At 44.6% G+C, this 21,551-nt stretch overlaps 1 protein-coding gene across 1 annotated transcript in view; it reads left to right on the forward strand.

Moving 5' to 3' along the window:
* Positions 1–935: 935 nt before the first annotated feature.
* The window catches only part of stk10 (serine/threonine kinase 10), a 43,138-nt gene continuing 22,522 nt past the window's right edge, over positions 936–21,551 (forward strand). The window contains exons 1-4 of the mRNA XM_079737693.1: positions 936–1,395; positions 12,403–12,567; positions 18,769–18,817; positions 19,925–20,074. Coding sequence (XP_079593819.1) covers positions 1,237–1,395; positions 12,403–12,567; positions 18,769–18,817; positions 19,925–20,074 — 523 coding nt within the window. The 5' untranslated portion in view covers positions 936–1,236. The remainder of the gene's footprint in view (positions 1,396–12,402; positions 12,568–18,768; positions 18,818–19,924; positions 20,075–21,551) is intronic.

The raw sequence follows: 21,551 nt of genomic DNA on the forward strand, positions 1-21,551 counted from the left end.
TAGAACAAAATAGTGTTTAGTATAGTTTACTTGTTAGTTTAACATATTTAAACGTGAATGAAAAAGGTGAAACATTGACAGTGAATTAAAATACATGCAAACGCTTCTTCAGTCACGACTTCATGGAACTTTACCATTATTACATAATCAGAATTGTGGTCTTTGAGTCATGACATCGAAAGAGTAAGATTAGGTTTTGGCATACAACATTGTCAAATAAAAAAATCTCAAAATGGATTTCAAAATATGTGTCTATTGATTGATTAATAATGAATATATGTCATTTATTAACCCAGAACATATGAAGGATTTGATCCAGCCAAGATGTTCCTTATTATTATCTTATTATCTATATTATATACAGTAATACAGGCAGTGAGGCAATGACACAAATAGTCCACAAGATGGCACTGAGATGCTGTCTAGGATTATGTTTATAGCTTTGAGATATTTATAGGCACATTTAAGAATAATGAATACCCGAGTTGGTCTTGAAGGAGTCAGAAGTACTTTTTACGTGTGTCACCAAGTGAGCAACAGAAAGAAACCGATACCGGCTTGCAATGATCGAGAAACTTCCACTATCATCCCTTTGTCAATAAACTGGGCAGCAACACCCCAACCACTGCACCAGTGACCCCGCCCAGCACCCCTACCACTGCACCAGTGACCCCGTCCAGCACCCCTACCACTGCACCAGTGACCCCGTCCAGCACCCCTACCACTGCACCAGTGACCCCACCCAGCACCCCAACAAGGAAGTAGAGTTCGTTTAATCATTCGTCATTGCATTAAAAAAAGGCCCGATTCATGTTCAACCAACTCCCTTTCCACGACGGCAGTGCCGGGGCGTTGAAGTAGAGGGCGGGGCTGGCTGTCGGGACCGTGGGTAAGCAGTAGCACCAGTTGCCTTGGCAGCAGTTGATTGTTGAATGTGTTCAGAGCGGCAGGTGGCAGCGCGCGCCTGGGAGCAGATAGTGGGTCTCCTGATTCAGAGACTCACCTTCAACACCTTTTACCTCCGATAGTCTGAAATGGAACGCCTGGTAGAAGAATAACCGCCTCCACACGTTTTAGTTCTCATTGTAACTTTTCCTCTCAAGACGTGGAATAATTGAAGCGTGCGTTCGGTATTTAAGGATCTTCACCGCGGCTGCGCGTCGGCGCGCGGGTTTGTTCGTTCGTTCGTTTGCGAACTTCTAGGTTTTAGTTCTTTACCCGCGTTCCGGCGACACCATGGCGTTCGCCAGGTTCAGTAAGATCTTACGGCTGCCCACCATTGACATTAAGAAACGGGTTAAACAGTACGAACACGTTCACCGGGACATCAACCCCAACGACCTGTGGGAGATCATCGGCGAGCTGGGGGACGGAGCCTTCGGGAAGGTGTACAAGGTAACGTGTAAACCCCGTATTGTACCAGGTAACGTGTAAACCCCTTACTGTACAAGGTAACGTGTAGACCCCATGCTGTGGTGTACAAGGAAACGTGTCTATGGTGTGGTGTGCAAGGTAACTTGTCAAGTATCAAGTATCCCCATGCTTTGACGTGTCCCCATGCTTTGATGTCTATAAGGACAGACTGGTAACTTTTCACCATGCTGTGATGTCTATAAGGACAGACTAGTAACGTGTCACCATGCTGTGGTGTCTATAGGACTGACTGGTAACGTGTCACCATGCTGTGGTGTCTATAAGGACAGACTGGTAACGTGTCACCATGTTGTGCTGTCTATAATAACTGACTGGTAACGTGTCCCAATGCTGAGCTGTCTATAAGGACTGACTGGTAACGTGTCCCCATGCTGTTGTGTCTATAGGACTGACTGGTAACGTGTCCCCATGCTGTTGTGTCTATAGGACTGACTGGTGACGTGTCCCCATGCTGTTGTGTCTATAGGACTGACTGGTAACGTGTCCCCATGCTGTTGTGTCTATAGGACTGACTGGTAACGTGTCCCCATGCTGTTGTGTCTATAGGACTGACTGGTAACGTGCCCCCATGCTGTTGTGTCTATAAGGACTGACTGTTAACACTCTCAGGCGTGTTGTATCACGCCTGGCGGTCTCCTAGCCGGCTATAGACCACTGGAACCGGCTGGTGCTTTGTTGTGGTATTCTACGGGTTGTCAGTTTGAAAACATGCTTTACACAGAGCCCCATCTGGATAACATCTGGAAATGGATGTCTGATCTATGCACTATGGGGTGTATCAGAGTCCATCAAGTGAAACGTGAAGTTATTATTCCTCCTTACAGGGGATATCTCAGGCTTTCGAGGTTCTCCCTCTGTTTCCACTGCTGCCAATATATTCTTACCAGTCTTTAATATTTCAATGGACTAGTTTGTCATTTGGATTCGTAAGGCTCTGCGTTAGTGTGCAGTGGCCATGGGTGAGGAGACGTCAATGTGTTCCTCAGCGGAGCACATAGGCTTCTTTGACTGTGGGCAGAGGTTTGTGGAAGAAGTGATGCCTTACTTGCATGGCAGTCGGTGTAAAAGCAGAACAAGTGGCTCTTTATTAAGGGAGTCTACTTTTTTGGGGTGTGTTTTGTTGTGATTGGATGCTGTGCATGCGCTGAGTAAACGAACGCACAGGTCATCCAAAGAAAAAGGTGTGATGCAGTATAGTGTGTGTTTATCAGAGTCGCCCTATGAGGTAGCGCTGGATATGAGATGACCATGAGCTATGTGGTCCTGTGGAGCTCGTGTTTGGTTTGGATTCACAATGTTACTATTTTTCTAGTCTCATGTTAGTCCTGTTGTGTTCAATTATTTGAACTGATGGGCACTCCCTTGTCGGCAGTGTTCAACGATTTATTCAAACATCAAGAACTGATTCTAAGTCAGATAAGCTGCGACCTAATGCACGGAAATCTTGAAAATCATGTACTTACACTGACGATACACAACAATCAATAGGTTAGGACTCCGACCATACATGGCTGCTGCTAATCCATATGTATTCAGCCTTAAATCAAATGGTTTTTTCAAAGTGATTTAATAGTGAAAAAAAAGGATTGTTTGAAGTTGAACAGGGGCTGAAATGGGCAAAGGGACGTCCACTCTCTCCAAGGGATATCTGTGTGTTGTTGCGGGTGTTGATGTTTTACTAGACTTTTATATCCATTTCACAGATGTGCAGGCAGGAATACCTCCATTATTTATCTATAGGACACACACACACACACACACACACACACACACACACACACACACACACTACACCCCCCCCCCCCCCCCCCCCCCCCCCCCCCCCCCCCCCTTTGTTCTTCTCATTGCACCCAACACTTCCATGTTACGTTTGTTTGTCCGTGTGTTGACTGCGAACCCAATTTTGACCTGTCATCCCCTGACTCTCTCAGGGGAATGACAGGTCCAACCCCCCCCGCCCCTGTTGCTTTTGCCCTCCACTGAGGGAAGACGTCTGGCCTTTCCAGGGGTCGGTACATAGACACTGGGGACTCCAGGACTGTATAAAACTGGCCCACAGGGACCACTTCAGAGGAAGTTGTCCATTGTCAACTGTCAGCCAATTCATTCCTGCCTATGCAGGATAGGCAGGAGATAGAACGTACGTGTGTGTGTGTGTGTGTGTGTGTGTGTGTGTGTGTGTGTGTGTGTGTGTGTGTGTGTGTGTGTGTGTGTGTGTGTGTGTGTGTGTGTGTATGTGTGTGTGTGTGATAATCACCTGGTTAAGTCGTTGGAATGAAACCTGCATAGACTCCACGACACCTTCACGGCAATCAAGTAGTTTGGTTTCCCTTGACTAAATAGTCACTTAAACCAGCCCCCTTCCCCTTTTTTTTCCCACTGTAGCGTGGTAAGATCCTTAAACCTGCGGTAACCTTTTCGCTGGAGCCATCATTTGATCTTCCTGTCCCATTCCCCAAAATCAATTGCTGAAGGAAAGTGCTTAAGTGATCCAAGGGATGATTGAGTCATGGATGGATGATGCATTGCTATTGTCGTCATTAGGGGCCAGGATTTTTTTTTGATAGTAATAATAATAATTTTTTGGAGTATCTCAATTCTTCCATTGTACTACTCATGATAACAAATGGATTCGACCCAAAGTAGTGATGGCTTCAGTGATAGCTGCAGAATATCCAAGGCCTTGGTCTGCCCAGTGTAGACAGTGGTGGAGCTGGCCTCCACCTGCAGCCATCTGGCCTCAATGCCCCACAAGGGAGAACGAGGGGGATTGGACTGTCGGCAGGAAGTTGTGGGAAGGCTTCAGGGTTGGACTTCCTGTGTGCTCTCAAACATCAGGGCTATCATCCTCATTCAACGCCCCCCCACACTGCATATGTGTCTTTAGTCATGGAAACACTTTGTCTCTTGCTGTGGACATCGGTGTTGTTTCTGAGTGCGTCAATTCATACATTTCACATTCATACATATATAATGCAATCATTAACGTGTGTGTGTGTGTTGCAAATATGGAAGGGAAGTCCCTCTTTTGTTTTTCATACCTACAATCAATCTGGCACCAGCATTGATTACAAAACCCGTTCCTACTCATGTAAACAACCTTGGGCGATGAACAATCTTGCCAAAAGCCGTTTCGCTGTACCAGGGGCACATTCCCAACGGTCTCCAGTGACGCTTATGCAGAACACACTTTACCAGAACACTATACCAGTGGGGTGTTTATAATCCTTATCACTATGAGAGCCAACATGTCAATAGCAGCAGTGCTTTTCATTCCAGTTAATCCAATCCATGTTTTGTCAAAAACTATGCTACTTTAAAAGTAGTTAATATAAAGTTGAGTTGGGGGCTGTAGGGCACATGTTTACCGTGCAAGGGCAGTTCAGCCTCATATTTAACCTGCTCTCTAAAGCCTCCTGCTCCCCCCCACCCACATTAATTTCCACTATCCTTTAGTTCACCCTTTACTCTCCAACACACTTATCTTATTCACCCAAGTCACGACCAAATATTGTAGTGTGTGTGTGACGTGTGTGTGTGTGTGCGTGTGCATGTGTGTGTGTGTCTGTGTGTGCTGCTGTACAGGTGAGGTCTTGTTTGGTTGTGAAATAATAATCGTGTCTGACATAGAAGCATGAAGAGTCAAATGATTCCTTCAGTTTGTTCAGGGCCCACGCGCACCACTGCATCTTCAGAGGCAGCGTCTCCATAGACACTCAGGGGCCCCGCTGGTGCATCCGCAGGGAGAGGAGAATGCACACAGCCCTGCAGTTAAGACTCTGTGCTCCGTGTGTTTGCGCAGCGGCCGCTCACTGCCCAAAACCATTTCCTCCACGCGTTAGAACCAGACTTTTTTTTTGGTCATTCAGACCTCTCAGAGTAGGAGTTTTGTACTCATGTGCTATGTGAAGCCATGGCTTCGCTGGAAATCAACTGCTCGATTGATACAGGCACAGAAACCCGGCCCATACCCTCCACTTAGCAACTTTTCTACTCGTGTTTATCTAGGTTTGAGTCCTTCGCACCGTTGACCCTTGGCAGAGCCCATGCCAGAGGACCAGGGGACGTTGCCGTCTCAAGGTCTCTAATCTAGAGGAGCAGCCACGTGGGGCCTGCCCGATAAGAGCCCTCTCCCCGGTGGGGCAGGGCGGGCGTGGGAGTCCCCCTCAGCTTCCTCTCTGAAAGGTCTGTCGTAGCAAGCACACGTCCTCTCTGCATTAATGCTGCAGCGTGTTTCTCCACGGCTTTCATTTGATCTGGTGGTTTGGAGCCATGGGAGGCTATACCGGTCGATATGAGGGGCACCAGTGAAAAGGTTACAAAAATCGTGGGCTGAGGAGGACCTAAAGTGCTTTGAAAGAAATGTTAGGTGGAAATCAACTTTTGGTTTGGCACATACTCTTGGGCTTTGTTCTGCCCAAAGGGACTAAACAGATGATTCATTGAAATGTTGCTTTGAGGTTATTCATTAAGTTTTGTCATAAGTTATCCACTCATCATTAGTCATGACCAATAATCTAATCATTGGAAAATTTTCAGAAACCAGCATTATAATCACGAAATGTACAGAAGGTTCAACAGGCTTCCGGTCGCTACAGTACTTGTTGTACCTTATAAATTCCTTGGCAGCCGCAGGTGATTTTGAGATATGGACGTTTCACAAACGAGACACGTGGCAGTTTCATGCCTTTCAAATAGCTAACATTTTTGTGTGTGTGTGTGTGTGTGTGTGTGTGTGTGTGTGTCTCTGTGTCTGTGTGTGATGAAGAGATAATGTTGTTGTTCTGTAGTTGTCTCAGTTAAAATAATAATCGCAGTGGATTTAACATAAGCTTAATGAGTGTCAAGATAAGCGATCCCTCAGTTGGTTTCTGTTATTATTCATATCAGGATATGAAGGTTTTAGGGTTAGGGAATGATGTTGTATGTTTGATAATAAGCACAGTTTGAAGATACACGATCTATAATGAACTATGTACTGCCGTCTCGGTGGTCACCATATTTACCTCTAGGATTAGGATTACAAAACAAAAAATATGACATCACAATAAATTATAAATTTTCCCACATTGTGAAAATGCTTAATACCCTTCTTAATTGGAAGAAAACGTATCTGATGTTTGATGAGCGATAGAGAACAACCTCTGTCCTCCATTGACAAAATAACACGTGTGACCTCTCATATCCGTCATCCACTGCCTATGCATAGAATATATCCTACAGCTGGCACGGATTTAAGCCTGCACACACACAAACGGATCTCCTAGTAACAACACATGTTGACAGCAGGCCAGAGGAACCAAACAGGCTTGACAAGAAGGCTGTGACACCAGGGCGCTGTGCTGTCGCGACATCGTGTCCTCATAATGGCTGCCAAGCAGCGGCTACTGTACTCCTTCTGGGGCATTGCAGCACGGGCGGCCAACCCAGGTCTTCACAAGCGCTTTGGGGATTAGCATTGTGTTCACACAAGCTAGGAGATGTACAGGGTACTGTACTCACTCACTCACTCACTCACATGCACAAACTCACTCACTCACTTACTCACGTGCACACACACTCACTCACTCACATGCACACACACCACTGACTGCAACACGCCTTCTGCAGGCAGAAAATGCAGGCATCAGCACTCTCTGTGCTACCATAGGCACAACCTGAAGGTTAATGACCCCAGAGACATTTCTCTCCATAGTTATATGCAGTGATCCAGCCTGTCCACTTTACACTTGTGCCTCGAGCGAATTAAGGAAATATTAGCCACCACATAATAAAGTGTGTGTGTGTTTGTGTGTGTGTGTGTGTCTGTGTGTGTGTGTGTGTGTGTGTGTGTCAGTCACTATATGGCACTAAATAAGCGTCTGTTCTTGCACATATGTTTGTTCACTTATGTTACAGGTCACTGACTGACCCTTATACAGTTTTGACCCTTTCTTGAGCTGTAACCGGGGGTCCATTTCATCTGTTTGTTCATGCATTCTATGGTCAGTTGGAAGGTGGGTTGAAGGCAAACATAAATCTACAAGGGCGGGCGGCGAGACGATTGGGAACCAAAGGGCGTACTGGAGTGACAATGAGGAGGCAATTCAGTCCAACCCCGGCACATTCTGCTTCACTTCTAAAACACATTTCTGCTGACTATTCCAAACGTGAAATAAGGAAATAAGCAAGGGCAGCCAGGGTAGCAGTTTAATAACCAACCCTGATCGGCGTTGCGTTGTGTTCAGCATTATTGCAAAAATTTGAAAATGCGACTTTGGAGCAATGTTCCTGGACATGTATTGAAATGGGAATGGTAAAAGTAAAGAAATGTGTCCCTGATATCTCAATCATGATGGGTATAGTGAATCTTAAACCCTTAAAGAGTTGGTATGTCTTCAGCCTATACTTTTATTCTCTTTCTTTTTAGTCCATGCTCTTTAAACTACATCAGAACACACAAAAATATCGTATTTCCCCACTCCTGACCTCGACACACCAGGTGGTAGTGAATCTACCGTCTCCACCCATCAACCAGGCATTTAAATCACAATTGACTGCGTCACTGCAAATTCCAAGTGGATTAAGAGGCGTTGAGACACACTGCGGTCGTAGGCGTGCACGCACATTTTATCTCGTATCCGTGTACCAGCATTTAGTGTGGAATCCGCAACACAATTGTTGTTGAAGCGAGGCCCCTGCTCGGTTCTTTGTGCTCGGTTGGCCCCGGGCCGGTCGGAGCCAGTTTGGTGGGTGACATGTTTCGGTCCCTTTGTGAGACGATGGGCTTAGCGAAGTCGCAGAGGTTTTCAGGAACTGACGGCTGTTCTTAATGCATAGCTCTCCCCTGGTCTGTGACACACACACACACACACACACACACACACACACACACACACACACACACACATACACACACACACACACACACACACACACACACACACACACACACACATACATACACTGGCCATAAAGTCACACATACACAGGCCTTAAAGTCACACATACACAGGCCTTAAAGTCAAACCGCTAGAAAATGTTGGGCGTCTCCCTGTCATTTCCCCTGTGCAGTGATGCTTTACAATGTATGCACACATGCTTAGAATTTCGAACCTGTACTCAGACACACACTTCCCAGAATCACTCCTAGGCTTTCGACGCTGTTCAGCGTGGTTCACCCTGGGGCGATCGAGTCTGCAGTACATGCATAATGCATGGGGGATCTCTAATGGACAATGGTAGTCTCTTCAGAGACATTCATTATTAACATTAACATTATGTTATTGGTTATGTACAGCGACACGGGGACATATACATCGGTTTTAGTCAATGGCGTGAACACGCGTCCCCACCGCAGCCCTTAACCGTAAGACTCTCTCTCTCCCTCATATCTGGAGGGGTCCACAACTCCACGCCGCCTCCGGGATGCGTCTGGGTCCCATGTCAGCCGCTGTAAATCACTTGAGAAGTCATGGGGGTCCGTGTGTTAACGCAGTGGTGACCCCACCCCGTGGTGACCACGGAAACCATGTTTGTTTACCCTCCACGACGGTCTCTCTGGCCTGGCTAGCCCAACGCTGGGGAAAAGCAAGCCCACCCCTTGTCTATTTTAACACAGAAGCCCTCCACACTGGGCTGTAATTAGAGTTGGGGTGTTTGGAGAAAAAGCCGAAAGGATGTCTCTGTAGTGTTCAGAAAAGGCGCCGGGGCAGGCCTTATATTTATAGGGCCTTTGGGAAGAATTCCCAAGTCCCTGCCCTAGTTTTTAGTGTTTTTTTTTCACACTGTCAACCACAAGACTCCTGACACAGTGGGAATATGAAGAGTAGGGAGAGGGGGACTAATGGCAGTTGTCTGGTGAGGTGTCCCTAGCCTGTAGTGAAATGCGTCTCACCTGACCACCTAACGCGATTGATGCTTTGCCCTGGTGTGTGTGTGTGTGTGTGTGTGTGTGTGTGTCCGCCCCTGCCTTGTGGTCCGTATTCTGTGTTTGTTCAGATGTTTTCCCACAGGACTCATGAGTCTGGCACCAAGGTCCATTTCTCACACACACACACACACACACACACACACACACACACACACACACACACACACACACACACACACACACACACACACACACACACACACACACACACACACACACACACGGTTCATTTGAACGTTGTTGCACGTTTTCTCGCAGACAAACACCAACCTGGCCCTTCTTCACACACCAGCTATATCTTGGCACCTGCCATATGTCTCAAGATCCAGCTGCTGCATGCTGTCTCATCCCTCAAAATATTTGCAGTACTTCCTATAAAGAACACTTTACACATGAGATTAAGATTGCAATACCACTATCAATCCAGATGTGTGTTGTCATTTTAGCACTCCTATTACTTTTTGATTTGCTTACATTTTGAATACATTCAGCATATTGTTACTTTGGGAAAATCAGGAGCCATCCGTTACTGATCACTGCTTTCATAATCCTCATCATTACCTCCTCCTCCTCCTCGGCCTATGTGGTGTTGGTGACTTACAGTGCTTTTTGAAACTCAAGAAACACTCTCCGTGATACATGTTCCCTATGTTAACTTATTGTGCAACCATAGTGGTGGCTTTTAGTGTTTCCCACGGATGCCATTCAACCAGCCATGTCACAACATTTCCATGATGGCACAATATCTTTAACCATCCAGTCAACTGTTTTCAATCCATGTATTTATTATTTTTTGCCATGCATACTGAAGGTGTAGAAAGGCTAGTTTCAGTCATGACTAGAATGGTTTGTTCCTACCACAGTGCTGTGTTGCTGAGGTATTCTAGCGCTCAATGCAACATGGCTTTTACCACACCTTTATCAATGTTATCAAAACCCCCCATTCACAGGACAAGGAGAGCTGGGAAGTCTCTGGAGCTCCATTATATCACACAAGAACACACAACATGATGTATTTAAAGTCATTAAATAAATAATGCTGGGCTTTGATCCCCCCCCCCCATCACATTTTCAGCATTTAAATATACAGTCTTGTGTGTGTGTGTGTGTGTAAGTGTTGTTTTGGAAAAATGTCTCATCTATTGTGTGTAGTGGTTCCTTCTGCTCCCCGTTTGGTATAAGAGGGTGTGGACTTCCTCTTCCTGTTGTTCATCTCATCCACACAGTAGACGACATGTTAGGTGCTTTGAGCAACCCGCTTTGTTTTTGATTATTTGTGTTGCAATCTTTTGATTTGTGGTTATATTTCCCTTAAAGAAACACGTTTAAAGAGACATCATCGATGGGAAATGCATGCTGCATCTGGATTTATTAATTTATAGTTGTATACAAGTAAAGTAAAACACTTGGTGTAAGGTTGCTATTTTATGCAACACTTCCCCTGGAGAACTGAAACCTCCATTCAACACATTCCAAGTCTGAACCACGCAACACAATGGGCTGCTGTCATTTCACTCCAGATAAACGCCTGGCGAAACTCCTTTTGGTATGGTTATCAGAGCGGCTCTTGGCCATAGTTTCAAGGGAATCATAACCTATGGCAAGCCAATGTCTACATTTCACTGCTTCCACACCAGACTAGCATTTCACATCACTGGACTGGTGCATCTCAGCTAGTCTGTGTACTCTATATGGTTGAATGCAGCAGTACTCTAATGTCTAAATGAAGAAAGAAAATATCGACATTCTATTTGCTTTCTTCCATTGTTGCCTTAATAAGCAATGGAATGGAGCTGTGCGCATGTTAAGATGTGTTGATTGTACTATAAGATGAAGTGGTGCAAAAATGCTACAAGCCTATTTTTAGAGCAAGGGTCCTTTGTGGATTTTAAAGCCATACATTTTGATGTCACTACTACTGTTGAACAGTCTCTAATTGAAGTCAGTTGGTTGAATAGTCTCCACTACTTGAGGTCAGTTGGTTGAACAGTCTCAAATTGAAGTCAGCTGGTTGAATAGCCTATACTAATTGAGGACAGTTGGTTGAATAGCCTCTGCTACATGAAGTCAGTTTGTTGATATAGTCTACTACATGACGTTAGTTGGTTGAATATTCGCTCTACAATAAGACAGTTGTTTGAATAGTCTCCGCTACCAGAGGTAAGCTGGTTGAATAGTCTCTGCTACTTGAGGTTGGTCGGTTGAATAGTCCCTCTACCTGAAGTCAGTTGGTTGATTAGTCTCTGCTACATGAAGTCATTTGGTCAAAAATCTCTGCTACATGAAGTCAGTTGGTTAAATAGTTTCTGCTACATGAAGTCAGTTGGTTAAATTGTCCCTGCTACATGAAGTCAGTTGGTTAAATAGTCCCTGCTACATGAAGTCAGTTGGTTAAATAGTCCCTGCTACATGAAGTCAGTTGGTTAAATAGTCCCTGCTACATGAAGTCAGTTGGTTAAATAGTCCCTGCTACATGAAGTCAGTTGGTTAAATAGTTTCTGCTACATGAAGTCAGTTGGTTAAATAGTCCCTGCTACATGAAGTCAGTTGGTTAAATAGGCTTTACTGCATGAAGTCAGATGGTTCAATGCTCTGGGCCTCCCCTGTCTTTCTCTGATTGTGGCAAGTTTGTTTTCTACTAAACCACTTCCTCTCGTTCTCGTGCTGCATATGAGTAAGTATATCTGACAGGGATGGGAGGGTCGTTCCAGGCCGTGTTATTGTTGGTAATCGAGTGAGTTGTGCAGTATTGTAACTTCATGAAAAAGGAGAACTGCATCGGGAAATAAACAAATCCACTGTTTCTTTCTGATATCCTTCCATACACGTCAATGGTCAATGGGAAAAAACTCCTATAAAAACTAGTTTTGCAATCAAAAGCATATGGCCTACATTGTGTTGTGTGTATCAATAAGATGGAATGCCCTGTGTGTTTTGAGAATGCATACATTTCCAAGGTCATTTTTAGTTTTGAGTGTATGATTAAGTATTGATAGAGCCAGCACCTGACACATCCTTAGCCTAGTTCTAACATTGGTTCTGTTTGTCTGTCCCAGGCCAGGAACAAGGAGACACAGGTTCTGGCTGCAGCCAAAGTGATTGACACCAAATCAGAGGAGGAGCTGGAAGACTACATGGTGGAGATTGACATCCTGGCTAAATGTGACCACCACTACATCGTAAAGCTACTCGATGCTTTCTACCATGAAAACAAACTCTGGGTGAGTCCCTAACATCAATCTCTCATTTGTCTCGCAGTTGTTGCCCCTACAGCTTTGCCTGCATTGTCTGACGATGTGTCTTTGGAGCTGATTGACAGGTTGTCTTGACAACTGATCAAACAGTAAAATTGAATCATGCAAACAATTCCCCAGTCAGAGTTGCACTTCAAGTTATTACCTCTAGTCCAGTAGAATTCCACTGTTCACTGTACGTTGACGCTTAACTTTTATACACACTTAAGGAGATTTTGAAACAATCATGACTTGGCTCGGACACACAAGAGGAGACAGAGTTTTAGAAGGTAAAAGGCTTGCCGAGTGTTTGCTCCATTCCTCCAATCAGCTGGTTTCACCTGTAACTCCTAGGAGTTTAGTAGTTGGATCTAAGAACTCCTATGAATAACCCGTGAAGGCTTCAGCAAGATGATGGCTTAATGGCCTATTGTGTACATTACTTAGACAATTAAGAGTGAGTGGATGCTGACCCACGATGACCTTATCTGGGTCATCCAGATCGGCCTTATGGTGTGGTTTGTTTGTGGAGGCCTTTTGTTATTTTTACATATGCATCTCACTTGCCTCCTCTCTCTCTTGTTGAGCGCAGTGCACCTCACTCTGTAATCTGCCAAGTCACCACGGCCAAGGAAAAGAACTCCATGAATCACGCAAGAAGTTGACATTGAATATCTCAGGGATTACAAAGTGGTGTAAAACCAAAGGACCGTTGTTACTCGTACTCACTGGGGACTTGATATGCTGTTGCTCAACATGAAAAGGATATTTTGTACGGGTTTGGGCATGCACATATGTTGTTTTGTAGTGTTAAGTCAAAGCTACTTGACAGTTCAGGGTTCAGAGAAGTAATGGTGGGGCATCTGGGTACATTACAGCATAGTGACTGAGATGTTGGTGTGTTTTTAATGTGTCCGGTTGAGCCCATAATCAGGTGTCAGTGGTCGTGATTTCCTTTAATAATCATGATTAAAAAGCAAGGCAGGGGAAGCTACTTACATTTGCATTTACATTTAGGGCATTTAGCAGACGCTTTTATCCAAAGCGACTTACAATAAGTGTATTTGTTACAATAAGTACATTTTTCATAAGAAGTGAAACAATATATCGCTGTCGGTACAGTAAAGATGTTCATAGAACCAAGTGCAAGTATTACAATCGCTAGGCTAACCCATTCCCTGTGTAAAGCAATGATAGCAGCTACTGTAGATGCTACACAATTAAGTACCTTACTACTTCCACCTTCTGTTTGCTGGGAGTCGTGGTGAGTTAAAGCTACTTCCACCTTGTGTTTCCTCAAGCGTGGTGAATTAAAGCTACTTTCACCTTCTGTTTCCTCAAGCGTGGTGAATTAGAGCTACTTTCACCTTCTGTTTCCTCAAGCGTGATGAATTAAAGCTACTTCCACCAAGTGTTCCCTCAGAGTCGTGGTGAGTTAAAGTTGCATTTGGTAAAGATAGAAAAACTGCTCCCTCCCTCTCGCCATTTCTCCGCCATTGGGAAGTATTACCTTCCACACACCGATTGACAGGCAAGCTGGATCCCCTGAACAAAACAGGTCCTGTGATTGATCAGAAATTATTTGGACCAGTCTAAATCTAAATCTTCTCATACAGGGGCAGGTGTGGGTTCACCCCGGAGCACATAGTTCAGAGAATTTCACTCAGTATTTGAAAACAAATGGCTATGGATTTTCTACCAGAGGCCTATCAAGTGATAACTCTTGAATATGACCTACAGCACCTTTCTTAGGGTTGTTGTCAGTGTTGGAACTTTCTTTGAACAGTGGCAATAGATTCAAAGTTCAAATGCCATTTATGATCCGTGATCAATAAACAGGATTTTACGAGTCATAACATAAGGATAACAGCAAAATTCCTATGACATACATTACGATTGCCACAACGACAATAATATTTAGTAATAGGTTGTCGTAGTTGTCAAATTCAAGGTGTCAAAGTCTTATTGCTTATATAATAACCGTAGAACTAGATCAAGAAAAAAATGTTTGCATCTTCATTTCAATTTTTACTTCACTAAATAAAACTGAAGGCTGTGCTGTACAGAAAAAGCTACACATTGTATTGTTTTGTGTTGAACAATCAACGTTCTTAAGCACTCATATCCCATTCAGAACACCGGCACATGGGGCAAATCATACCTCTGTAATCTACCTATGGCCCTGAACATTGAAAACAATTCAAGTCTCATGTACAACTTCAAAGTCAGGAACAGAGTCTGCCGAGTAGACATTGTTGACTATTTCTGGCCATGAATTCTTGGCCGAACCCCCATTTCCCGTACAGTTAAACCATTGCTGCTTTTCAAAACCAGCTCCAATCATCTGCATGCACTTGTATCTCGCCTTCTGTTGGTAAAAACAGATGTGGGGTTACAGTACAGTGGGAACAGTAATGGGTGTGATAAGTGGGTCGGGATTGGTCAATCTAACAATTTGTCAGAACACATTCTGTGTCATAACACAGAATGACAGACTGTCCATCCTGTAGTAGACATTATTGACTGTTTTTGCACAGTGTAACATACAGTAGTCTGGTGGCTAGCACACCATGACAGAAGATGATCCCCACCCCAGTCTGTCTCCGTACCTTCTGGTCCTCTCAGCTGGACTGGCTGTGCTGGCCAAGCGCCGCACATTCCACTGCCTACCCACTCCTTCTGACAGATGGACACACACTAGAAGGGGGGAGCTGCTGGAGAAATACCACAGGCAAGAGAAGGGCTGTTTGTGTTCTTCTGCAAGAACAATGTGGTCTACCAACCCGGGCCGCGCTGCTTAATGCATGATTAACCCAGTGGGCCTTAGATCCACTCAATGGTCGAGATTGGCGCTCGACCATTGAGTAAAGAAAAAGAAAAATATGAGGGTACATCAAATGACGGCAGAAGGTTGGAAGGAAACACTAAGAGGAGTAGCAAAACAATAGCAGCCCCTTGATGTGGTTCATGATTAGCGACCATCAGAGCGGTTGAAAGGTTTCTGATCTGATTTCCCCCCTACCGGAACCCTCTTTTTTATGATGTGTGTCACAGACACGTAAAGAGTGTCTCTGTAATGGGTTTATTCAGGATGGGATCAATGTAAATCATGTTTACTGTTAGGACTTCATTCTGATTCTATAGTAGTCCTTATCAGGCACATTAAATCATCAGTAGCAACCATGCAACTGCATTGATTTCACAATGTGATCAATTCCAATTTGGAAATTATGTCAGTGACAACAACATCATTGTTGTTATTATTATGAGACAAACAATGTGGACGGATGAGGGTTTGGTTCTTGTTTCGATCTCATACCATACTGCATCGCAATCATTGATCAGCTGTCTTTTTGGCCTCACACGGCAACGTGCTGTGCTGAAGATAACGTTATCTATCTATGGCATGTCCTTCTTGTGATATTCTTTCCATTTGATTGTGTCATGGTTTGGTCGGTTGGACACCCAATCTCTGCAGAGCTGGAGTCCATCCTCCCTCTCTCCAGCTCGCTGGACTCCCTCACACAGAGAGATGTGAATGGTAGGTTCATCTCTTGTGAATGCTGGGCCTTTGTTATCCGTCAGCATCGTGACATTTGTCAAACATACCAAGGCACACATTTCTGAGATGACGCATCATCCATGAATTAGTCATGAACGACGGGTCGACAAATGAACGCTCCGCCTTGATGTTTTTTTCTCAAAGAATGCTATTTTCTTCGCGGGGACACACACGGGCTATGCGGTATTTCCTGTTTTCACGGAGAAGAGGTTCTTCTTATTGAAAACCTGCCAGGAACTACTCGGCCTTGATTCCTGAGGAAGTGTGAACTCCCAGTGGAGGGATCTGGGCTGTGGATGACGTGAGGCCCACACGGTCAGGCCTCTGCGTTGTTTCTTGGAAGGTTTATGCAGGTCATCTGAGACTCTCTGAACGTCTAACTGTGGTTCTGCCTCGCATTCTTGTAGAGAGCAAGAATGTCGTAAAGGAGGATGATAGGGGACAGGTGAAGATTGATTGGCGGGGCAGTCTTTACAGTTTTGTACCTAAACAAGCTTGTGCGATCAAATTTGTGTCAATAGAAAAATGGAATTTGCAGACACACATACAGTACACTACTGTGTTTGGGATCACTCTTATTTTTTAAAGAAAAGCACAGTTTTTTTTTCAATGAAGATAACATTGAATTAATCCGGAATACAGTCCACACATTGTTAATGTGGTAAAGACTATTCTAGCAGGTGTACAGAGGCCCAATTCCAACAACCATCACTCTTTTCTTCTAATGGTACATTGTTTAGCTAATCGTGTTAAAAGAGTAATTAATCATTAAAACCCCTGGGTGACTCCAAACTTTTGAACAGTAGTGTAATTGTAAACATTCTAAATGATATGTATGAGTGTAACATTATACATTCAGGTTCCATATACTGTAAAAGGCAGAAGATAGAAATCCTATAAATACTTTATAATAGTTTCACCTGTATTGACTTTTTGCCCTCCCAGAATAAACCAATTAAGCCAATAAAACCGACGTGCCACGGTGACTAACGTTGTAGGTTTGTTTATGGGGCTTTTATTATAGGGCAGGACACCTGTCTTCACCTGATGTTGTCATCCGGGTCGTGTCATATCAAAGTGTGTGTGCGTGTGTATGTCTTTGTGTGTGTGTGTCTGTGATGATTGAGGCTGTATGTAGCCCAGATTACATCCAAAAGCAGTGACAGAAACTATGCAGTGGTCTGGTGTGGGGGGGTTTGCGAGTTCAACACACACAAACTTAGTTTGTAAGGCATGGTTATGCAGAATGTCATGCATACTTTGACCAGGATGTTATTTAAACAATTGGCAATTTTATTGGCAATTCCTGCAACACTTCACACACAAACTATGACATGGATACAGGGGTATCAAATTCAGAACGGCAATTGCATAATTTGTGACATGTATTGCAATGGAGCAAGGACTTGCATTGACAATCACTAATGGAGAAAATCAAAAAGTGTGTGTGTGTGTGTGTGTGTGTGTGTGTGTGTGTGTGTGTGTGTCACACAATGCTAAAACATTGCATTTTGAGTGAGGTGTGTCATTGGTGCGTCTTATGCAAGATGTTTGACACTTGTGTCAACCTCCGGGTAAACTCGGTGCTGTCAGTGATACGTGACGGTGTCGTGTATCAGGAAGTGATTCTAAAAAGCCTTAAGGGAGGCTCGCAGCATGTCATCCCTTCTGGACAAACAAAAACAATCAAACTGTTGGACGGGTTGACAAGTGTGTGACACAGAGAGTAACGTGATAGGAACGCTTGGCAGACAATGATGTCCGTGCATGGCGTTCATAAGAGGCCATTGTTCGGAGTATGGATGTCTGCCACATCAAAATGTTGCTCAAGTGTATCCCATGGTTGTAAGGCTAAAACCATCTCCACTGCTATGGTGATCTAGGTTTCTGCCTCTCGCTCTCTCTCTCTGTCTCTCTCTCTGTCTCTCTGTCTCTCTGTCTCTTTGTCTCTCTCTCTATGTCTCTCTCTCTGTCTCTCTCTCTCTGTCTCTCTGTATCTCTCTCTGTCTCTCTCTCTCTATGTCTCTCTCTCTGTCTCTCTCTCTCTCTCTCTCTCTCTCTCTCTGCCTCTCTCTCTGCCTCTCTCTGTCTCTATGTCTCTCTCTCTCGCTCTCTCTCTCTCTCGCTCTCTCTCTGTTTAACTTATTTCTGCACCAGTATGTTCTTGGCAGGGAAGAGTGCAGAGTAGAACCGTCTGACATCCAGCCCTGTTGTACATCACGTTTTAATGCACATCACCGCTGACCGTGTGTATGGCTCCATGAGGCAGTGACTGAGGACCTGTTCACAGCCCGGGAAGGGGTTTGGTGATCCTCTGTGGGCAGTGGAAGGGTCCGCTCTTGCCGCACAACCTTATTTGTACTTTTGCAACGACAACAGAGTTGATTGTCTAATCTCTTTTTTACTTTTATTCCCCTGCAATGTTTTCAGTATTCTGAGTCTGGACGTGTGAAACAATTGTGCATTCGCACAGTGTTGAACACAAACTTTAAACAGTGTTTTTTATGTGTTCATAATGTTCTCTTTTAAGGGTACATTTCATTATGGGGTAATGTTATTATTTCTGAAGAACTATATGTTATTTCTACACGACATGAACGTGAAAATCCTGTTCTCCTTCCCTCCAGATCATGATCGAGTTCTGCGCTGGGGGGGCTGTAGACGCCACCATGCTTGGTAGGTTTCCACTTTACACCTCACTGCTCGCACACACTCTCATAGGCCCTCATCCTGTGAGAATATATTCACCCAGATTACACAAATAATATTGATTCAAAACTACTCGTGTGTGTGTGTGTGTGTGTGTGTGTGTGTGTGTGTGTGTGTGTGTGTATGTGTGTGTGTGTGTGTGTGTGTGTGTGTGTGTGTGTGTGAGAGAGAGAGAGAGAGATCTGGTCCTCCTTTGGTGTCTGAAGAGATTTTATTTTTATACCTCCTGTATTTATACCTCTCTGTCCACTCCCCTCCCATTTTTTGTCTCGAGGCTCCGCCCTCTTTTTCTCTCCTCCTTCTCTCTCTCTCTTGGTCACACATAAACACCTGTCACAGACCAGAGACCCGCACTGCCCTCTCAAGGTGTCTCATTGAGAGAAGGACTCCATTACCGAGTAGCGATGATGACTCACCTAGGTTGGCAGATGAAGACACTCTGATTTCCATGATACATAGATAACAGCTTTATTAATTAATTAATGCATGAACCGTTCACCGTATAAAAAAAAAAAAAAATGGAACAGCACAATGGACGGCAGGGGTGTTGGTGAGCAGTTAACCGATGTCCGTTTGGTCGGGTTGGATAACCCTCTGGATGACTTTGTGATGCCCTAGTGCGTTCCTTGGCCCCCACCCCCATGTGCATGTGTTCCATGTTTTGAACTCTTGGCTTTGAAGGTGCATGAGGCCGCCGAGGCTGGTGTGGGAACCCCTTCCTGGTGTGTTATCACGGCGTAATCCACAAATCCTCTCCCTCCCTCCCTCCCTCCCCGTCCCTGACCGGGTGTAGCCGCAGCGCAGCTAACCAAACACAGACCAGAGAGCCGTCTCTCTGGTCTGGTCTGGCAGGGGGTCTCTCTGTGTTGGTGGTGGGCCAGTTTAGGACCAGGGCCCACTGCTCATCAAAACGACTGCTTCAGAACATCAACTCAAAGGAGGCGATGTGAAGCACAACTCGATAGAGACGGCTCGCTCGCCGTCGTTCCGTTCCGTTCCGTTCCGTTCCGTGACGTTGAACCCTTCCAGCCATCTACTGATGGTCTAATCTCCTCCTCCTCCTCCGTCCTCCAGAGCTGGACCGGGGCCTGATCGAGTCCCAGATCAAGGTGGTGTGTCGGCAGATGCTGGAAGCCCTGGTCTATCTCCACCAGATCAAGATCATCCATCGGGACCTCAAGGCGGGCAACATCCTACTGACGCTAGACGGTGACATCAAGCTAGGTATGGCCGCCACGTGATACGTTCGTGTTCCTAGCTCGGCTGAACGATGATGTTTATGGACGAGTTTGCGGGGTTGCTTCAGCTAAAATTCAAACCAATTTGAATTACCTGTTTTGGCCGAGCTTTAGGAAGAAGGGCGTAATGAGAGATGTAATGAGAAGTTGTAATGAGAGATGTTGTATGTTAACTGGCCCACAAAGCAGGCGAGATACTTTAAAGTGTCTGAGAGGCAATAACATAAACCGCTCCTCACTATTGACTTTTGTTCCGAAAGATGATTTGTCTTTCTTGGATGTTACATAATTTTAAATTGACTTTTTCCCCATGGCTTTTATACTTCTGCCATGTTCCACTTTTATATCAAACAGAATATAAATTCCCTATTCATCTTTTGGCTTTCATTTTTCAAGAACATATAGAATATGAACTATTTCCATCCACCTCATCCCCTTTGAGAATTATTGGATGCGAAAGACTCCTCACGGTGTTTGAGTGTCAGGCAGATGTACTCGGTGCGTTGTGAATGTAGTCCGATGCAGCTCCGCACTCCCCTGACTCAGACAAGGTCACCAGCAGAGGAAAGCCAACGTGGAGTGTTGCAAAACGACACATTCTAGCTCAAACACTCTCCCAAAGTTAAGGAAAGAACTTTGGGAGAGTGAAAATGTAACCGCACCACAGCCCCACAGACGAACAGACAGACGGAGAGATGCTGAGGACATTGCAAGATGTGTGTGTGTGTGTGTGTGTGTGTGTGTGTGTGTGTGTGTGTGTGTGTGTGTGTGTGTGTTTCCCTGACATGATGGATCAGCTTTTAAGGGTGTTTGACTTAACACTGCTGACATCGCATTACCCAAAGTTTGAATTCTATTTTTTTTTTTTATTAAACTGAGCTTGTGAAATGGGTTGATTCAGCATTTAACTAGGCGTTGTAATATCCTATATTGCAAGTTCTTAGAATGAGAGTTCTTCGTATACATTTAGCAAATGAAGAATTTAAATTGAACTAAATATGGATTATCAACACAAGCTTAGTCCATTGAAGCACCAGAACAGCCCCTCAATCCCCTCTAGCCTACACATGATTCAGGTTCTTAATTTCTTCCCAGGCTGTGCTTTATGTAGTTGGGTCAGTCGTGTATTTACGTCTGGGTTCCTGTTGTTTTGGTTGTGAGACACCTCCTCTAGTCTTAATCACTGGGAGCGGCCTCTCTATCTCATTAAATGGTTCGTCTGTGACCCAGATGGCAATCAGCTCTTTCTGAGGTGAGCCTCTCCCTGTGGCAAATGAACCAAGGAATCGTTTCCATTGTGAGAGAAAGACATTCTCTACCCTGACCATTTCCTCCAGATAACATATCTTGGGTGATATCGCAGAAAAGGTTTAAAGCTGAAGGGAAACATTGATTTGCAGAAGATTTTTTCTTTTTTTTTTTCAATATTTGTCGTTTTTGTTAACTAACATTGCTCGTTGAAT

Source organism: Pollachius pollachius, assembly GCF_949987615.1.
Source record: "Pollachius pollachius genome assembly, chromosome: 6".
Classification (NCBI taxonomy): Eukaryota; Metazoa; Chordata; class Actinopteri; order Gadiformes; family Gadidae; genus Pollachius; species Pollachius pollachius.